General features: G+C 37.9%; 1 protein-coding gene across 1 annotated transcript in view; it reads right to left on the bottom strand.

The window, feature by feature from the left end:
* LOC101391083 (putative ATP-dependent RNA helicase DDX60-like) overlaps positions 1 to 12 on the bottom strand; it is an 87,813-nt gene extending 87,801 nt beyond the window's left edge. The window contains exon 1 of the mRNA XM_087437257.1: positions 5 to 12. Coding sequence (XP_087293383.1) covers positions 5 to 12 — 8 coding nt within the window. The remainder of the gene's footprint in view (positions 1 to 4) is intronic.
* Between the last annotated feature and the right edge of the window lie 19,153 nt (positions 13 to 19,165).

Here is a 19,165-nt window from a genome sequence, read left to right as displayed (position 1 = left end):
TAACTTTGTCATTTTCCTGAAAAATACTACATGATCTTCTAATCCTAAAAAAAAAAAATGGATTGTTTTGAACCATGGGTACTTTTTTAATAGATATATAATTTAGTTATTATTAGGCAAAGGAGAGATGACAAGCCAATTAACTTTTAATACTACTGATAAAAGATTTTATAAAGTATAAACATCAAAGATTGACAATTACCCATTGTTGCTGCTACTTGAGTCGTAGAACAGAACCACAATTATTAAATAGGGCTAATGCCTTTTATTTTGACACCTCTAAGATGGCTATATTTGATGCAAATGGCACCCCTGGAATAAAAGAAGAAAAATAATAAATGCATTTATTCCTACAACAAAGAGAATGAACAAAAACAGGTATGGTAACAACCTTCACAGAGCAAACAATCTAGTGGACAAGGCAGATGTTAATCAAATAATTATACAAAAAATTTTAAATCAAAAATGTGACATGAGACACAGAGATCAATTCTTTAGTTCCCTAAAGAATTAATGCTTGAGCTGAGGTCTGAAGAATCAGTACTCCCTTATAGTTCATTTGTCCAAAAAAGGCAGTAAAAAGTATTCCTGGCAAAGACAACAGCATGGGCAAAGGCCCTGCGACAGGGGACAGTGTGGAAAGTACTAGATTCAGAAAAGTAGTGTGGCTGAAGCAGAGAGAGTGAGGAGTAAGGTTGTGTCAGATAAGGTTAGAGAAATAAGAGACTATGCAGCTTCTTTTAAGGATTGTTATGGTGTTTTGTCTTCCTCCTAAGAGCAAAGATAAGCCATTGATGGGTTTTAAGCTGGTTGTAACTTGATTATGCTTGCATTTGGAAAACATTACTCTGGCTTCCATTTGGAGAATAGATCAGATGGGGATGAGTGTAGAGGAAGCTGCCGAAATAGTCCTGGGGAAAGATAATGGTGGTTTGAGTTAATATGATGATATATCTACTTTTTACCAAGTATCATACTTGTTGCAAACTAAGCAAAAATGCACAGGCTTTACAGAGAAGCATATCAACCACTACAGTCTAATACACTGAACACTGACAGGATTAGCACAAAAAGCTATGGGAGCATTGAGCAGGAGTGCCATCATCAGACTAGAAGCATCAGTGAGCAGGTTCCAGACTTTGATTTTTAAAGGAAAAGTTGGAATGATGATGAAGAGCTGCAGGGAAGTTTTCGGGAAGGTAGGGGGAATTAGAGAATAGCATAAAGCAGGAAGTTTTTGCCTCTTACTCCACAGCAACTCTTGGTACTTTGCTAGCCCCAAAACCAACTGAGTTTTTTTTACCATGGTATATCAAGTGACTATACAATCAGAGATGCCTTTCAGGAGCTGAATGTCCTCAGACCTTTCAAATCACAAAGTCATGCAGGCACAACAATATCGATTGAATGATGGAAATGATACATTAAAGATCATGGCCAAACAGACCTGGTGGGCATAAGTGGGTTACACAACAGGAACCACTTGTCACGTACCTCTGTTGTTCTGATGCCTCTCTCTCAGCTCACACCTCTGGCCTCATATGGAGTTCCCTACATCTAGCTGATAAGAGAAGCGGAAAAGTCTGGGCCTGCTTCTTGGTTTGTCAGCTCAATATGTTATGGTAGACCAAAATAAACTGTTGCATGACCAGCCCAAATAGGGGTAACCCTGACAGACAATGGTGAGGGGAAACGCTCCAAGGAGAGGGCTCTGGCAGTACTTCTGGTCATCAACTGGATGTGTGGAAAGAAGTGGTTGGATGTAAATATATACACAGACACTTGAGCAGCAGCAAATAACTTGGCTGGTTGGTTAGGGGCCTGGAGGAAGCAAGGTTGAAAAATTGGAGACAAAAGTGTCTGGGGGAGACGTTTGTGGCTCAACCTATGAGAGTGGGCACAAACTATGCAGATCTCGTACCTCAAGTCCACATCCACAGGAGATCATCCATTACTTGGGAGCCTAAAGAACCAGGTGGACAGAATGATACATCCAGTAGATACCAGCCAATCTCTGTCTTCTGCCTCCTAGAGCTTGTACAATGGGCCATGAAACAGAGGAGTCATGGTGGCAATGATGGAGGCTATGCAGGTGCCCGACAGCCTGGGCACCCTTCCACAAAGCTGATTTAGCTACTCCCATTGCCAAATATCAGATCCATGACCTGAATATCAGCAGCAGAGACCTACGCAGAGCCATTGATATGGTACTACCCTTCAGGGAGACCAATCAGCCATTTGGTGACAAGTTGATTCCATCAAACCCCTTCCATGCTGAAGAAGGCAGCAATTGATCCTTATTGGGATTGATACATACTCTGGATATGGGCTTGCCTTCCCAGACAAAAAGCATGGGGAACTAATTACCCATAGTTTCACACTCAAAGCATCACTGATGGGATTCCACGTATACAATGTGGAATCACATTGTGAGATGCATATTCTACATTGGCTTCTAAAGTTTCCCAGCAGGTTTAAGCATTAGTGACCCACTGTGAAACTTGCTGCATGACCAAACTGTTATTGGCTGCCTTCTCTTTCCTATTTCTCCATCTGTTTACCAGCGACTTCTGGTAAGTTCTTGACTCCCAAAATAAGCGCTTGACCACTCCTGATCATTCCTAAAAGAAACCATTTGCATCCAAACTCTCACCTTGGGATCTGCTCCTGGGAGAACTCGTTTCCTCACTTCTCACTTCGCACTAGCCACACTGTTCTCCCTCGAGTTCTTCAAACTGCACCAAGCTCTTCCCCACCTCAGGACACTAATGTTTAAGGGACAAGTGGTGGTGGATGCATCATTGAAAACAGAACAGGAAACAGAAAACCAAGCCCAAGTGTATCACAGAATGGAAAGAGTTTCCAAAAAGGATAGTGGCAAACATCGCTAAGAAATAAAATAGGATTAGGACTCAAAACTGCCTCAGGATTGGTAAGTAGGAAGGAATTTATAGCCAAAGCAAGTATACTCTCTGTGAAATGGAGGGAACAGAAAGCAGAACGTATTTATTCAATAACTATTTATTGAGCATGTGCTATGTGCCAGGCACTGTGATTGGTGATAGGGATACAGTGCCACAGGAAACAAAGTAGTCTCTGTACTCAGGGAGTGGAAAAAAATAAACAAAAATTTATATATTTAAAAACTGTAATAAGTGCCAGGAAAAAAATAAGACAGCTATAAAGAATTAGACGGATTGTTAGAAAAGATACTTGCATGGAAGTGACATTTAACGAGACCTGAAGGAGAACACAGAGCAGCCACGAAAAGAGCCATGGAAAGAGCATTTCAGGAAGAAACTCAGAGTGCAGAGCACCTAAGTAGGCAAAAGTTTTGCCATCCTCTAGGAAATGACAGAAGTCTGCTGTAACAGGAGCGGGAGAACCAGCAGGTGACAGGAGGTGAGGTTGGAGAGTTAGGCCAGGGATGACTCATCAGGACAGGATAGGGAGCAGGAATTTCAGTCAGAGTTCAATGCATGGTGAACAGGGGAGTGACATCATCTGATTTACATTTTCAAAAGAGGACATTGGCTGTGCTTTGCAGGATGGCAGTATGGAGGACAAAACTGATAGTAAAAGAGAGACATTTTGAGGAGAAAGTAAAAGAGAGAACGCAGAGATGGTAAACATAATCTACTTTTTCATGAAGTTTGTTCCTTTAGGAAAGTATATAAATACAAACGTAGCTAGAGAAGAGTATAAAATCCATGCAGGTCTTTTTAAGATGGAAAAGACTTGAGCATGTTTTAGGCTTGGGAATCTGTGGAGAGACTGAAGACCCAGGGGAGAAAGGATAACAGACGAGGATTTTTAGTTCAAGATGGTGGGATGAAGGACACCTCTGCCTCCCTTTCCTCCCAAGATTTTATTGAAATTTCAGCAAATGTACTCATATGTTTAATATCATCTGCTCATAACCGTATAGGAAAATAAAAAGGAATTCCTGGACTATAGAAATAAAATTGGATAAAATTGGTGGAGAAATGGGAGAAGAGAAAATTATAGCCCTATAGTTCCCACAAGTGGCCATGCCCACTCCCAAAGGGACGTTTTAGAAATTTTTGCAGGTGATGCTGGAATTTATGGTGGGATACAGAAATAGTACATGTCTTGCAAGTCACAGATAGTTCCAACTGTGAACAATTTCCCTGCATTTTGCACAAATTTTGAAGGTCTTACTGGACATTCATGTAGGTGACAAATAAATTGGCAATTTTCTAAGCCTAGAATTAAACCCTATTTTACTTATAGACACAAAGTCTGTTTAAACAATTTTGGTATAATGGAGTTTATACAATCTTGTGTACATCAAAGAAGATTATTCTTTGTTTTATTTGGAATTTAACCCAAGAGTTGTTCACCATTTCAAAATATTATGACATCTACTATAAAGTTACTCATGGTATCTAAAACACCAATATAGTTCATTTGTAGCTGTTAAATTCACTATGATTCTAATATAAGTGAAGTGTATGAATACATCATTATTTCTTCTTGATTAGTCATGGTCAAAGATATCCATTATAGAAATTTATATAAATTATTTTTCAGATAATTCATTTCTGCTGATTTTTCAATTATGTGTGAGGGTCCTAAACACGTAATCTATGGGAGAGTTTCCCTAAAATATTCCACCCCAAACACACACTTAAGAAGCCATAATTAGCCTTTACTCTTATTTAAGGGAGAGACGGGTGAGGGAAACCCAAATCAGCCTTTTCACTAACCACTGCATTTTTTATTTATAATATGAATGTAAAAGTAAGGCTCATCAGACAGAAAACAAACATCAAAAATGAAGAAAAGCAAAATAAATAAACAGACTACAAAACACCTACCTCCTAAGAAAACAGAGATGATTTAGAGGCCAAAAGAGAACTTAAAATATTCCAACTAGTATTCTCATAGGGAATCAAAAAGATTTTGACTCTAAGAAACAGGAGTATGCTGCTATTAAAAGAAAAAATACAGGAACAACAAAGTGCTCTTGAAAATTAAAAGTTTGATTGCAGATAAAATATAAATTAGTTTGCTGAACAATAAAATAGAATCCCAAGTTAGTAAGCTAAGAGTCCAGAAATCTCCCAGAATACAGAGGAAAAGACAATGAGGTAGAAACAAGAGATGCATTAAAATACATGAAGAATAGATCAAAGTCTATAATCCACTTAACAGGAAATTCAGGAGGAAATAACTGGGATACCAGAATGAGTGGTAAAAGTAATCAAAAACATAATATGAGAAAATGTAATTTAAGAAGACTGACCCAGGGCTAAAGAAATATATGAGTCCCTAGATTAAAAAGGTTCTTCAAAAACAAGGTGAGTTTGATGAAAAAGGAGAAACCTACAGCTAGACACGTTCTGGTAAAATTTCAGTGACCAAAGATAAAGAGAAAATCTAAAATCTGCCAAAGAGACATTTCAGCTATAAAAGAATGGAAATGAAAGCAGCAGTACAGTAAGGCAAATGAAAGCTTGAGCTCTGAACTCAAGCCAGGATGCCTGGATTGAATTCCTAATTCTCCAACTAATAAATTGTGTGACCTGAGCCAAGTTGCTTACACTCTCTCTGCTTCAGTTCCCTCATCTGCAAATTTGGAATAATACTAGTATCCCAGAGTTATTGTCAAGATAAAATGTGTCAATATGTAAATTGCTTAAAGAGTACCTGGACAGAGTTAGAATGGATTAAAGTAAGCTCTTTCATCATCATGATCAACACTGAATGCTCTGACACGTGACCAATGTCTTTAATGTTCTTTAATACTTCGAAAAGTCTAAATAAGCAAGTTCTAATGATATAGGATATATTTCCTACTGTTTGGGTCTAATTACAAAATTTGACTCCATAATGAAGAGTATGTCTATAGTTATAATGTTCTAAATGTTGTTTGTTGTTTTTTTTTAATCTTTAGTCTCAATATATAGACAAATAACAATGAAATTAATTTATTCAGAGAACACAATGTAAATATGTTAAACATTGACAGTACAAAAACATAACTAACCAATTTGGGAAATATAAAGAGAGAAGAATGGTGGAAAAAGGAGTAAACATGCTATTTCTATCATTTTTTATACAATGAGGCAGCATCCAAAGATGATGTTATAGACTGAATGTTTATGTCCCCCCCAAAATTCCTATGTTGAAGCCCGAACCCCCAATATGATGATATTTGGAGATGGGGTTTACGGGAGATAATAAGGGTTAGATGAGGTGATGAGGGTGGGGTCCTTATGACAGGATTAGTATCCTTATACGAAAAGACACCAGACAGCTCACTGTCTCTCTCTGCCATGTGAGGACACAGCAAGAAGGTGGCCATCTACAAGCCAGAAGGAAAATCCTCACCAGAAACCAAATCTGCTGGAACCTTGATCTCGGATTTCTTAAGCCTCCATAACTGTGAGATATACATTTCCGTTGTTCTAAGTTACACAGTCTATAATATTTTATTATGGCAGCTCTAGCCGACTAAGATGAATGATAAATCAAAAAAATAAAGATTTAAAGAATTCAACTCTTCACATTTTTGATGCTATGCTGTGCTTTATGATGTATATTATACTATCTCACCATAGACTTTGGTTTTTTGTATTTCCTTTATTTATTTTATTGAGGTATCACTGGTTTATAACGTTATATAAATTTCAGGTATACATCATTATATTTTGACTTCTGTGTGAAGTCCTCCCAAAGACTATAATTTTGATTACTGTTATAATAAAGCCATGTATTTATTAAAGGACAGGGAAGCCAAAGTTATCATTTATGGTCTTCCTGATACTTTATTACTTTTGTAGCAAAAAAAGGGTTTCTGTTTACTCTTCTGTAAAATAGAACAATAAAACCTGATTCCCTAGCTCCTCTACTTCATCCTATGAAATGGTAAGAAGGCTTGGAATAATGCCCTGTAAATATAAGGGACTAGGGAGTGTCATAATGTAAACATCACAGTTGGTCATAACTTCATTATCAATCCAACAAATATTTATGTAAGGCCCTGTGTGTGGTACCTGAATACTAGATAATATAAGAAGGCAAAAAAAAAAAAAAAAAGGAATCAAACACTGATCTCATATTTCCCATACAAATTGTACCCCTGATTAAGCAAATATTATATGAGGGGAAGTTTGTCGTTATAGAAGTAACCCAGTTCAAAAATATATATATATAATCAGGAAGCAACGAGGGATTTATATTATCCTCATTTTGAGAGGCCTAATGAATTAATGGATTTAGACATTGAGCATCAATAGATACTAACATCACAAAAATTGAGAGAGTAAAACATTATCCATCTCTGAATGGAACAAAACTCCATCTATAAGAGCTCTTGAAAAACAAAACGGCATCGTGCCTCTAATTACAAGAACTGAGAGGGAGAGAAAGAGAGGCAAAGAGAGGACAGGAAATCTATAGACTAAAAAACATTTAAAAGACTTATCCAGGGCCGGCCCCGTGGCTTAGCGGTTAAGTGCGAGCGCTCCGCTGCTGGCGGCCCGGGTTCGGATCCTGGGCGCGCACCGACGCACTGCTTCTCTGGCCATGCTGAGGCCGCATCTCACATACAGCAACTAGAAGGATGTGCAACTATGACATACAACTATCTACTGGGGCTTTGGGGGAAAAAAATAAATAAATAAAAATTAAAAAAAAAAAAAAAGACATCCACCAACTGCAGTGTGAGGACTTGATTTAGATTCCGATTGAAGTAAAAAGAAAAAAATGTTTTGGGCATTGAGTCAAAGACACCCATCCACCAAAATTCATGCTCCCCCTTCCATAGTTTAGAATTGTCACTGAGAAGTAGCTGTCTGGCCTTCACTAGATTTTTCCAGACCCTTTTGCATCTAGAGGTGGCCCTAAAATTAGTTCTTACCAGTGGAATGTGAGTGGAAGTTATGGCAGGATTTCTGATATGTAGGTACGCCTACTCTATTGTTATTTCCCTTCTAAAAGGCTAAGTGCAGAGAATATTAAGAATCAAGGGGATGGTGGAACCACAATACAGAAGGAGTCAGGTTGCTGAATCACTATTAAGGGCTGCCCACTTACTAAGAAAATCTGCTGTGGACTCTTAGAAGAGCAAGATGTAAATTTCTACTGTGTTATGCCACTGAGATTTAGAGGTTCTAATTGTTACAGAAGTTAGTATTCCGTTAACTAGTACAGAAATTGGTAGAGCAGTAGAGCGCTGCCATTATACAATTGCACAATACTATAATTCTAATCTAAGAAGCCATAAATTGCAAGACGTACCATTATTTTATGTACCACTAAATTAATTTTAATACTGACAACTAAACAACAACGTACCATAGATTTGTATGTGTGTCCTCATTTCAGAGATGTTTCAAAGAGATGAAGACACGGATTACAAAATCACTGAAACATGGTATGTATCTGGGGCCTAGTGGACGAAGGTAACAGGCAGTGAGAAACCAGGCATCTCAGACTCAAAAGCTGGAAACCACATGATTCAAAGCAAAATATTTGCTATAAACTATCTCCTGCAAAATTAGGAAGCTGATCACATGCCAACCAAGTCTGACGCTCTAGGAGAAGTGATTGGGAAAGTTTATCAGTGTCTGCTGCCTTTTATTTACTGTTTTTAGGGAGCTATTACCAAAGAAGAAAGGGAAAGAAAAATATCTTAGGAAAGAACTGGCTGATTTGAAAGCAGAGTTAGACGGAAGAGAGTCAAGAAATTTGGAGTCTCTCGAGGCAACTACTTCTGCAACCCAAATAAAAAGAAATAAGACTGGGGAAAAGAAAAAAACCTCACTCAACAAAGACCCATAAAGAGTTCTTAGTTAAACAAAAGGACTTAGCCTTACTACAGAGATCATATGAAGATGCTGTCTTCCCAGACAAAGACTACCATTTCAAATAAACTTAAGATATACTCCACTAATTTGAGAGAGGTGCATGGGAATTAAGGTCACAAATATAAGATCTCTGGATGTAGTTATGGGCAGAGAGAACTAACTAGAGCAAATGAAATCAGAAGCTGAATACTTTTCTTAGAGACTTGTATTCCCAAATAAACCATGAGCTGGCCTGAAAAAGGGTTATGACAGTAAAACAACCATCAGGCCTCCACACTCACAGGGCAGGAAGCGAGTGCATATGCAGCAGCCAGGAAGAGACAGAATTCAACCCCCCATCAATGTAGCTGTGGAGGATAACTAACACAAATATAGTACTTAAAGTCATAAAGTTAACCAAGAAAAGAAATATATAACCCATATTGGAAGACAGAGTGGGTGGGTGTTTTTTCACAGCAGTCTGTCTCAAGTTGATAAGACAAGAAATAAAGTTATAACTACCTCTTTATGGTAGCAATCTTCAGGAGAACTAAAACTTGATTAAGTATAGGAGCAAAGCAGTGGAGAAGGGCATTTATTTTTCATTTTATGTCCTTCTCTTCTGATTGAAATAAAACTAATCAGTTTTGATACAGCATACAAGGAGATATCATACAGCAATTACTGAGACTGATGTGTACCAATAAATTATTAAGTGAGAAAAGCTGTTGCACACCAGCATGGCAGCCAAATATGTTTTTAAAGATCTAGAGATGGACAGATGGAAGAAGATAGATGTATGGATGGATATTAGATACATAGATTGATAGACAATAGATAGATACATAGACAGACAGACAGATGGAAGCTATAGACACACAAACTTGTTTCTGAGTAGAATATCACGAAGGATACACATCAAAATATTCCCAATATCTTTTGGATATAAGAGGGGCAGGGACCTTGGAAGCTGAAACCCACCCTCAATTATTTTAGCACCTGCCTTCTTCTACTAAATTTCAAACGGCAAACCTCAGATTCATTGAATGATATGCGACTGCTTTCATGGTTTACTCAAATCCATGATGATTTGCGTTACGTCGATGTTATCGTTTGGACCTCTAATTCTGCCTGTAAGGGAATTGCTTCTGCCTGGTAATCTCCTTTCCCGTTCCTTCTTGAGGTCCTGAGGAGCTTTCACCCTTCTCAAGGCCCTGTCACAGATGACATCAGCTTCTTTGATTATGGAAAACCTTAGGAAATTAATTATTAATTTACAATTTATAAATAATGATGAATTTGTAAACAAAAGAGAAGCGAGAGAGAGAACGAAGGACCTTTCCAGAGAAATTATAAAAGCGCTTTCCATGATTAAAAGGATCTAATTCCAGTACAGGCGGAGGAAGCTGCCTACTGCTGTCAATGTCTGGGTTTTACCAGCTGTGCTCAGATCTGATGCTCCTTAGTTTCTCCTCAATATCTCCAGGTCCCAAGCACCCTGTCTTTGAAGAGGACCCCTTAAATACCTGAACACTCACTCTACCCTCTCCTTCAGACCTCAGACCTCCGCGCTCCTCACGGGTGTCCTTCTGCTTCTCCCCACGCCCTGCCTCCCGGGGCCTTTGGGAACCCATTGCGCGCCCCAGCTCCCCGCACCCCGCGCCTGGCGAGCAGCCCCCCGTCGCCTCCTGGTCCTGCCCGTCCAGATGTTGAACTAGACCTAGAACTCCGGCGGGACAGCTCCGCTCCAGGCCCCTGGGTAGGGACACTCCTCGCCTTGACCTCCGCATCCCCACGTCCCGCCCCCGGGGCACCGCCCACTCCTCACCCGGGACACGGACCTGCTGCACCAGAAGAGCCGCTGACTGGCGCGCCCGCGGGGAGGGCGTGGAGGAGAAGGCACCGAGCCCGAGTGGAAGCTCTGGGGGAACTCGGCACCAGGGCGTTGGACTGGCCGTCCAAAGCCGGCTCTGCAAGTCTTTTACTTACAAGAAGTGAGTTGGATTCTTTTCGGCGTCACGGGGCTTTTTCGGTTTTGGTTTCGTTTTCCCCAGTTTCGCTGCCGCAGACTATTGGTCTGGATCGGTAGGTCCGCCCATCCCTCCGTCTATGCTGAGAATTTCAAGGAGGTAACAGCAAAGTCAATACTGGAACATGAATGTAAATACAGCGTAAAAGGAATGTTGGCAGAGAAATCTGGGAATCTAAACCAGACAGAAAGAAGAAAAGGAAGAGACAGATTAAATGCAGGACACTGTGGACTGTGAAATTCCACGGTGAAGTGTGGAGTTTTTTTATTGAAATAATTATGTTTGTAAATGGTGATGATATTGAGAAAGAAAACAAAAGAATCTGAAACTTGACCCATGATTAAGTCATAAATTCATCTTATGTCAGTTCTTCACTAGTATCTGGTACTTACTGGACCTTTGTATCATAGGGATACTTGCTAGCAGCAGAAAATTAGGCTTTGTTGTAAAAGCATTTACTGAGGTTTTTAATTTGCTAGGCAATATGCTAAGCCCTTAAATGTATTATCACATTTAATCATCACAAAAGTCCCACAGGTACATACTATTATTGTTGCCATTTTATAGATGAGGTAAATAAGGCTTGAGAGGTTAAATTATTCGTCCGTGGTCCTATAGCTAGTTAATGGTAGCCAAAATTTTGAAATTTGCTCTAACTCCAAATATCTTTCCCTAAGCACAGTGTTCTCTGTATCTATTAAATTCTCTCATACAAGTGCTTTAAATGCTACAGTGTTAGTGTTCCACCCCAAAGCACATATGATTTAATTTTCATTTCTTCTTTTGATTGTTACTGAAATGGGCCCTACAGGTTCTTAATGTAAAGAAGATTCTCTTGTTGTTTTGTCTTTTAATGATCTAGATTTATCAAGTCGGGATTCCTCAGATGTCAACTTCACTCTTCCTACTTTCCACCCCAATGTACTGGTACAATACACATAAATAAACTCTACTCCAAATTCATATCTGGTTCTCTTCCACTTTAACAATTTATTCTCATGGCCGCACTCTGGACTTTATTCAGAAACTTGAGAATCATAAACCCCATTTTCACTTTTCAGAACCCTCCCCTTTATCCCAATCTCTCAGCCTCCTTGGGAGCCTCAAGCTTTTGCCGCCCCAGGCTTAACTCCATCAGCAGGCACTGAACCATTCTCTCATCAACACCCTCAGCTGCTTCCCCCACTGGCTTTCCTCTCTACCTGCAATTTGATAACCTAGATCAATCAAAACATCATTTTCCTGTGTCAGAACACTGAGAGAAGTTGTCTAATATTTATCACCTCAAGTTCATTGTTTTTGACCACAGTTTCCTTTTTTTTCACAGTGGCCCTTAAAATTCTACAGCATTTTACTGTATTCTTCAGGTCCCCTCAGCATGTACAACATCTGCTATTTGAATCCTCTCAACTGTCTAACACCTTCATCTGTATTCTTACTTATAGTCTAAGAAGATTACATGGTGCTTCATACACAAAACAACTAATGCCCTTTGATTTGGATTTGATTTCCTCCAGCTTCCTTAAGAATCTCACCCATTATCCTTTAATTTCCTATATCACTGACCTCTCCCTTTCTATTGGTGTGATAGGCTGAATAATGGTCCCCCAAAGATGTCCATGTTCTAATCCTCAAACCTGTGAATATGATACCTTACATGGCAAAAAGACCTTTGCAGATATGATTAAGCTGAGAATCTTGACATGGAGAAATTACCCTGGATTATCTGGATAGACTCATAGAATCACAAGGGTCCTTATAAGAGGAAAGAACTCTTAAGCAAAAAGCAACCAGGACTTGATGATATGGGAAATTCTCAGCCTATCCACGGTGCAAAAGATGCTAAAATTAGGAAATTCAAATCCTAATTTAAAAAATTAGGAAATTTAGGAATTCCTGAAAATTAGGAAATGTCAGGAAAGCATACTCTGGTGAGAAAGCGAAGAGTATGGCTAGACAACCTTGTGCTAGTGCCTCAGAAAGATCAAAAGGTAAGAGTAATCAATCACACAGAGGGATCATGAAGAAATTAGGCATGTGGCTCATGGATTCCTTCAGCCTTCTCAGCAAAAGTCAGGCATATAAATGGGATTTTTAGGAAAGACGAATGGATGAGCCTCTTGTCCAATGGAGTGAATCCCTGTGACTACACAGGAGAGCCACAAGGTATCTAAGGATGTTATATCAGCAGAAACACTGCCAGCTTGGACTCAGAAGGGACAGAGAGAAATGATAGAAGGCTGTAGAACTCCCAAAATTCTACAGGCAGGAAACAGTCTGTTAAAGTACTCAGCTGCAAATATGTACTACCTTTCATGAAAAAAGAAGGATGACTCCAAGGGTGAAGCCTTGGGCCCAGATGCCAGAGCCCAGATTCACAAAGGATTATTCCCACACCTTGAAAACTAATAGAGTTTGCCTTGCTGGATTTTGAAATTTCTTGGGACCAGTGACAGCTTTTTCCTTTCCATCTTCTTCCTTTTTGAACAGGGAATTCTATAACTGGTACCTTATGCCTATCCCACCAGTGTATTTTGGGAGCAGATAACTTGTTTTCTAGCTTCAAAGGTTCATACATGGAGGGGAATTTTGCCTCAGGATGGTTCAGACCCAAAGTCTCAACCATACCTGACTTAAATAATTTAGATGATGAGATTTGGATCTTTTGAGCTGATGAGATTTAGATAAGATTTTGGACTTTTAAGTTGATACTGTAATGGGTTGAGGCTTTGGGGGACTTTGGAATGGGGTGAATATGAAATAGAAACATGAAATAGATGTGAATCTTTGGGGGCAGAGAGTGGACGATGGTGGACAAATAAATGGCCCCCAAAGATGTTCATGTTCTAATCCTCGGAACCTGTGAATGTTACCTTACATGGCAAAAGGAAATGTGCATATGTGATTAATTTAAGGATTTTGAGATGGAGAGATTATCCTGGATCATCCAGGGTAGGCCCAGTGTAATCTTAAGAATCCTTATAACAAAGAGGCTGGAGGTTAGAGGGGAGAGAAGATGCTATGCTGCTGGCTTATAGACGGAGGGGGAGTGTCACAAGGCAAGGAGTGCAGGCCCCCCCTAGATACTGGAAAAGGTAAGGAAATGGATTCCCCCCTTGGAATCCCCAGAAGTAATGTTGTTCTGCTAACACCTTGATTTTAGACTTTTGATTTCCAGAATTATAAGAGAACAAATTTATGTGTTTTAAACCACTAAATTTGTGGTAATTTATTACAGCAGCAACAGGAATCCAATATAACTGGCATTTACCACCCATTTCATTGAAAGAATCAAGTCACTTTCATCTTTAAATCAATGATAAGAATAAGCCCTTGTCCCATTTCATCTCTTCCTTTTCAGTATGATATCTCATAGGGCTATACGTTCATCATCTCCACTTCTTCCCCTTCAAACTCCTAAAGATGAATGATCTGATCTATCTTTAGACCAGAATCTGCCCTGCAGCTCTGCCAAACATCACCGATGATCTATCGATTGCCAAATCCAAACAACGCTGTTCAGTCCTTGACTTATTGACCTCTTGGCAATATTTGAGATTTTATACCAGTGTCCTTTTGAAAGGGCCTCCTGTCCCTTGATTTTAGCTACAATGTTTCCTTCCAATATACTTCCTACATTCCTAATCAGAATTAATGGCACCATCCTCTATTTCTAACTGCTCAAATAAGAAACCTGGAAGCCATTGTTGCTGCCTCACATCCCTCAACCCTCAGTGGATTCTAGCTCATTACATATCTAAATTCTGTATTCTTTTTTATATCACATCTTCTGCTGACTAGAATGAGCTTCATGTTTTGTCATCTGGTTTATTGCAACAACCTATTCACTTCCTGACTCCAGCCTGTTGTCTCCATTCCTTTTCCGGTCTACTGCCAGAGTAATTTCTCTAACATGTCAACCTAATCATGTCACTGCCTGGTTTAAAGTCCGTTAACATTTCCTCATTGCTTTCAGATTAGATCAGCCTATTCATATTTCATCTCTTTTTAGATCTCCCAAACACCATAGCTTCATGGTGACAAATAAGCATTTTGATTCAGATGATCCATCTAATAAATTCTACCACATATTAGCGTCAATGTAATGGATAAGTTAGTTAACTAGCCTCAATTTTTCATTTGTAAAATGGGGATAATATGACCTAACTAGAGTTGTTAAAGGATTAAATGAATTAGTTTTTGTAAAGAGGCCAAATACAAAGCAATTGGATTATTGCTTATAATTGTATTATTATTATTATTATTATTATTATTATTATTATTATTATTATTATTCTCTTCGGGAAATACTGGGAGCTCTGAATGGAGCACTAGGTAGCATGTCTTTCCCTAAGTTATGAGGCAGATGCAAGTCTCAAAAACCTTGTGTTGAGTGGCAAAAATAATATGAAACAAATTGCTTTGAAACATCATGATTTTCTAGGCATTTCTTTCTAAGCATCCACTAAACATATATTTATTGAGGATCTACTATGTCCCAGGCACTTTTTATATGGAAAAGTCAACAAAATACAAAACCCTTTCCTTCAGAGCTTACATTCTAGTGGAGAATATAAATAAGAGAAGTAAAAAGAACACTGTGTTAGATAAAGATAAGCTATAAGAGAAAAAATATACAAGGAAGAGGAATTATAAAACATTGATAGAGATAGAAGGTTAAATTTTAGATAAGATAGACAGAGAAAGCCGCACTAAGAAGGTGACTTTTGACTAAAGATCTGAAGGGAGCGAGCGGTCACACCATTCTGTTCTTTGGGAGATACCATGCCTGACTGAGGGACAGCAAAGCCTGAGTGGGCCCCACGGGTTCAAGGAACAGCAGAAAGGTCTGTGAGGCCGAAGCAGGAAGACCAGGGTGACAGTGGGAGAACGTAAAGTCACAAAGATAAAGTGAAGAGGCAGATTATGTATGACTCCAGAGACCAAAATAAGGACTTTGGTTTTTACTCTGAATATGATAGGAAGACACGTCATGGTAAATACGTTAAGAATTTCGGCCTTACTTATATATTCTTATTTTTATGGAAAATTTGAATAATTCATATACATGTGTTTCTGTCACTTTGGGTAAATTATAAAGAAAAAAATCAGAAAAAGAAATTTAGTATAAAAATAGTATAACATTATATTCCTTAAGTGTTTGACAATCTAACACTTTATATATGCTTTTTTTTTTCCTTTTTTGTTTTTTCTGTAATACTAATATGACCATTGTTCTAATAGCTTTTCTGACAATTTGGTGGTGAGACAAAATTAAGTCAAGATAGTTTAATATTTTTTAGGATTGTAACGTCAACGACATTACTTTGAAAATTTCATTCTATATCATATTCATTTAGGTTTCAGTTGTGTAATCATTAGTACAATGTTCAATTTAAAAATTACAAATAAACATGGGGTTAACAAATGCATATGATGTATCTATGGAAAAGCAATTACTTATAATTGTTGTAAATAATCTGTTTAGCTTTTCTCCAGCAGAAAGTCTCCTTGATTAAGAAACCATACACTCAAGTGAAACTACAGTCACCGTTACAGAAGTCGGATGAGCACACTGGGTCTGCGATATTTCTGCCACAGGCTTTTTCAACACCTGTTGATCAGTCAATCAGAGGAAACCTCAGGGGCTGAAGGTATGCCAGCTCTGTGGAAATTCCTTCCCAAAATAGCAATAGCTGAGCAAATTGCTAGTCAAACAGAAGTAGACGATGGACAGACCTCAGGATTTTGTGTGGCAGAGCAACTGTCTTCAACTGATTGGCATTTTTTCAATGTTTAAATCCTCCTTTGGTCCAACAGCTGGTTTCCTCCTTCGTCGTACTCTTCCTTCCTTTCTGTTTTCCCAGGGTATGACAGCCGCATTCTTCCACGTTAGGCTTTCTTTGGTAAGCAGCTTCTGAAATTGTTATACAGCTGTCCCTAGTTGTCTGGCAGCGACCACTCCACTCGCAGGTTTGATATTCCCTCACTAGGAGGTATCTCCAGGAGGCATGTCAAACGCAAACTTTAAGAGAAACAAAAGGCTGAGTTTTGATTTAGGTCAAATAGGTCTCAAAGCCATTTTTAATTATCCAATTATTTTGGTATATTTGCCTTTCCCTTTCAACAGAGAAAAAAACCCAAATGGCCTCATACAGCTGAGTGAAGTCTTCATATTTTCTTAAAATATCCAACCAACTCAATTTAAATCATTAAAGCTTTCAGCCATGCAAAGATTCTTAAGTTTCTTTAAGTTATATTCAAACTTTAAAACCATTGGTTTCCATCCTTTTTCCCATAGTGTAATATGAGCTTCTTTTCCATGCTAATATAAACACTTCAGAAAAGTCACTTTTTATGGCCACCTCAAAATTCCATGAGTTAACTAAGCCATTCCATAAATTGTATTTAAGTTGCTATTATAAACAAGATGAAATTGAATATGTTTTCATGTAAAGCTTTTCCTATAGTTAGGATTGTGTCCTCAGAACAGATCTAAGATAGAAAGGGTCAAAGCATATAACATTTTAAAGTCAGGCAGATGAAGACGAATGTCCATATATGCAAAATATGGTCCACTTGAAAATGGATCTAATGGTTTGCAAATTAGCAGGCAAGAGCTGACTTACAGTACAGGAAACCTTGCTTAATATATTTAAAATCAATGAAGTTTATTTTTAATTCTCCAAATTGAAACATACTGAATTCAAAATTTCTTTGATTATTCTCTATTTTATACTCAAAGGACTTCAAAAAATTTTACTCTCTAGTAGGTTCATCAGTCAAGAAAGGACTTAAAAAGATTAAAATGACTTTAGGCTCATTGTGAGTTAATTTCTTTTTTGTCTTCATTTTTTTTTATGGTAAGTGTAATGCAAGCACACACAAATTTCAAATAAAGAAGGGAAAAAAAAAGAATTGAAAGTTTCCTTTAATCTTACCTTCCAGATATAACAACTAGTATACAATGTGCTTGTTTCAGTTAACATATATTTGGGATAGCTTTTCCATATCACTTCTTGCTATACTATATTTGAAAGTACATTTTAAAAATTATTGTTAATAAAGAAAAGTATAAGGAGCAAAAACAGTAATAGTCAAGATAATCTCTGATACCATTTTTTCCCTGTAATGCTATTTTTAAAAGTAATAATACAATGGGCACATTGGAGTAATGTCTCCCACCCACACCCTATTCACAACCCCAGTCAGAGAGCATTTGCTCTCCCAGATTAACCACTGTTGCTTTCCAGGAAAACTTTTTAAAGTTTTTCATTCATATGCCAAGAAAGAGAGAGAAATTATACACATAGATAAAGATACAATTATACATACATATATGTATATGATGATGATGCTACACACACTGTTATGTATAGTATTTTTTTTCGTATCCTATGTTGAATAGAGTCTCATAACCGCATACTTATTTAGTCATTCCATACCTTTTTGTTTTTTCCAATTCGTGTGAGCCTAAAAATCCTTTATTTTGCTGAATGAAGTGAACTAGGAATCCAGTTCTTTAAAATGTAATGAGGGGCAGGTCAGTGGAATTGAACAAGGCCACGAAATAAACCAAAATACGTGTAGTTATTTAATATATGCTGCCATATCAATGTAATGTTCTTCCTAGACAAGAATGATATATGCCATTCCACTTAATCCATTATTCTATTCCTTATTTTTCATCCATAAGGAATTTGTTGGTACTCCAGCAGTTTTGAAACGTTACTCCTCCTTCAATACTATTCCTTTTCTCACAATTTTCCTGTATCTTTGCCAGGCTAATTCCTCTAGATAAACCCTATATCCGTTTTTCTAGTTGCACACACACAAAAAATGTTGTTTTAATTGAAATTCTATGACATTCATGGATTATTTTAACGGAGAATTATTTATGTTACAAAACCAATTCTTCCTGTAGCATTCCATTTATTCCATTATTCCATTCCCTTCTCTTCTTCAGTATAGGTTAAGACCTGCATATTTGTTGTTAGTATTCCTTGATGTTTTGTCTTTTGTTACTATGCCTTGCACCATATGTGTGTGAATAAATGTGCGTATGTATACGCATGAACACACACATGCACATATACTTGAATATACTTTAATATATCGTGTTGAGGTAGAACCATTCTCTTCCCATTCCACCAAATTTTTTTTTTAATTGAGAGGGGATGTTAAATTTTGACCATAGACTCATTAATAATCTATGGAGATAGCCATATAGCTTTTTTGACTTATTAATATGGTGAATTAAGTATTAGATCTTTGGATGTTAATTAAGCCAACCTTTATAATTTGGATAAAACCCAATTG

This window comes from Ceratotherium simum, chromosome 12 (assembly GCF_057802395.1).
Source record: "Ceratotherium simum simum isolate JZ-2026a chromosome 12, ASM5780239v1, whole genome shotgun sequence".
In the NCBI taxonomy this organism is placed as follows: domain Eukaryota; kingdom Metazoa; phylum Chordata; class Mammalia; order Perissodactyla; family Rhinocerotidae; genus Ceratotherium; species Ceratotherium simum.
The sequence above is the reverse complement of the archived record's forward strand: the minus strand, read 5'-3'. Positions and strand labels throughout refer to the sequence as shown.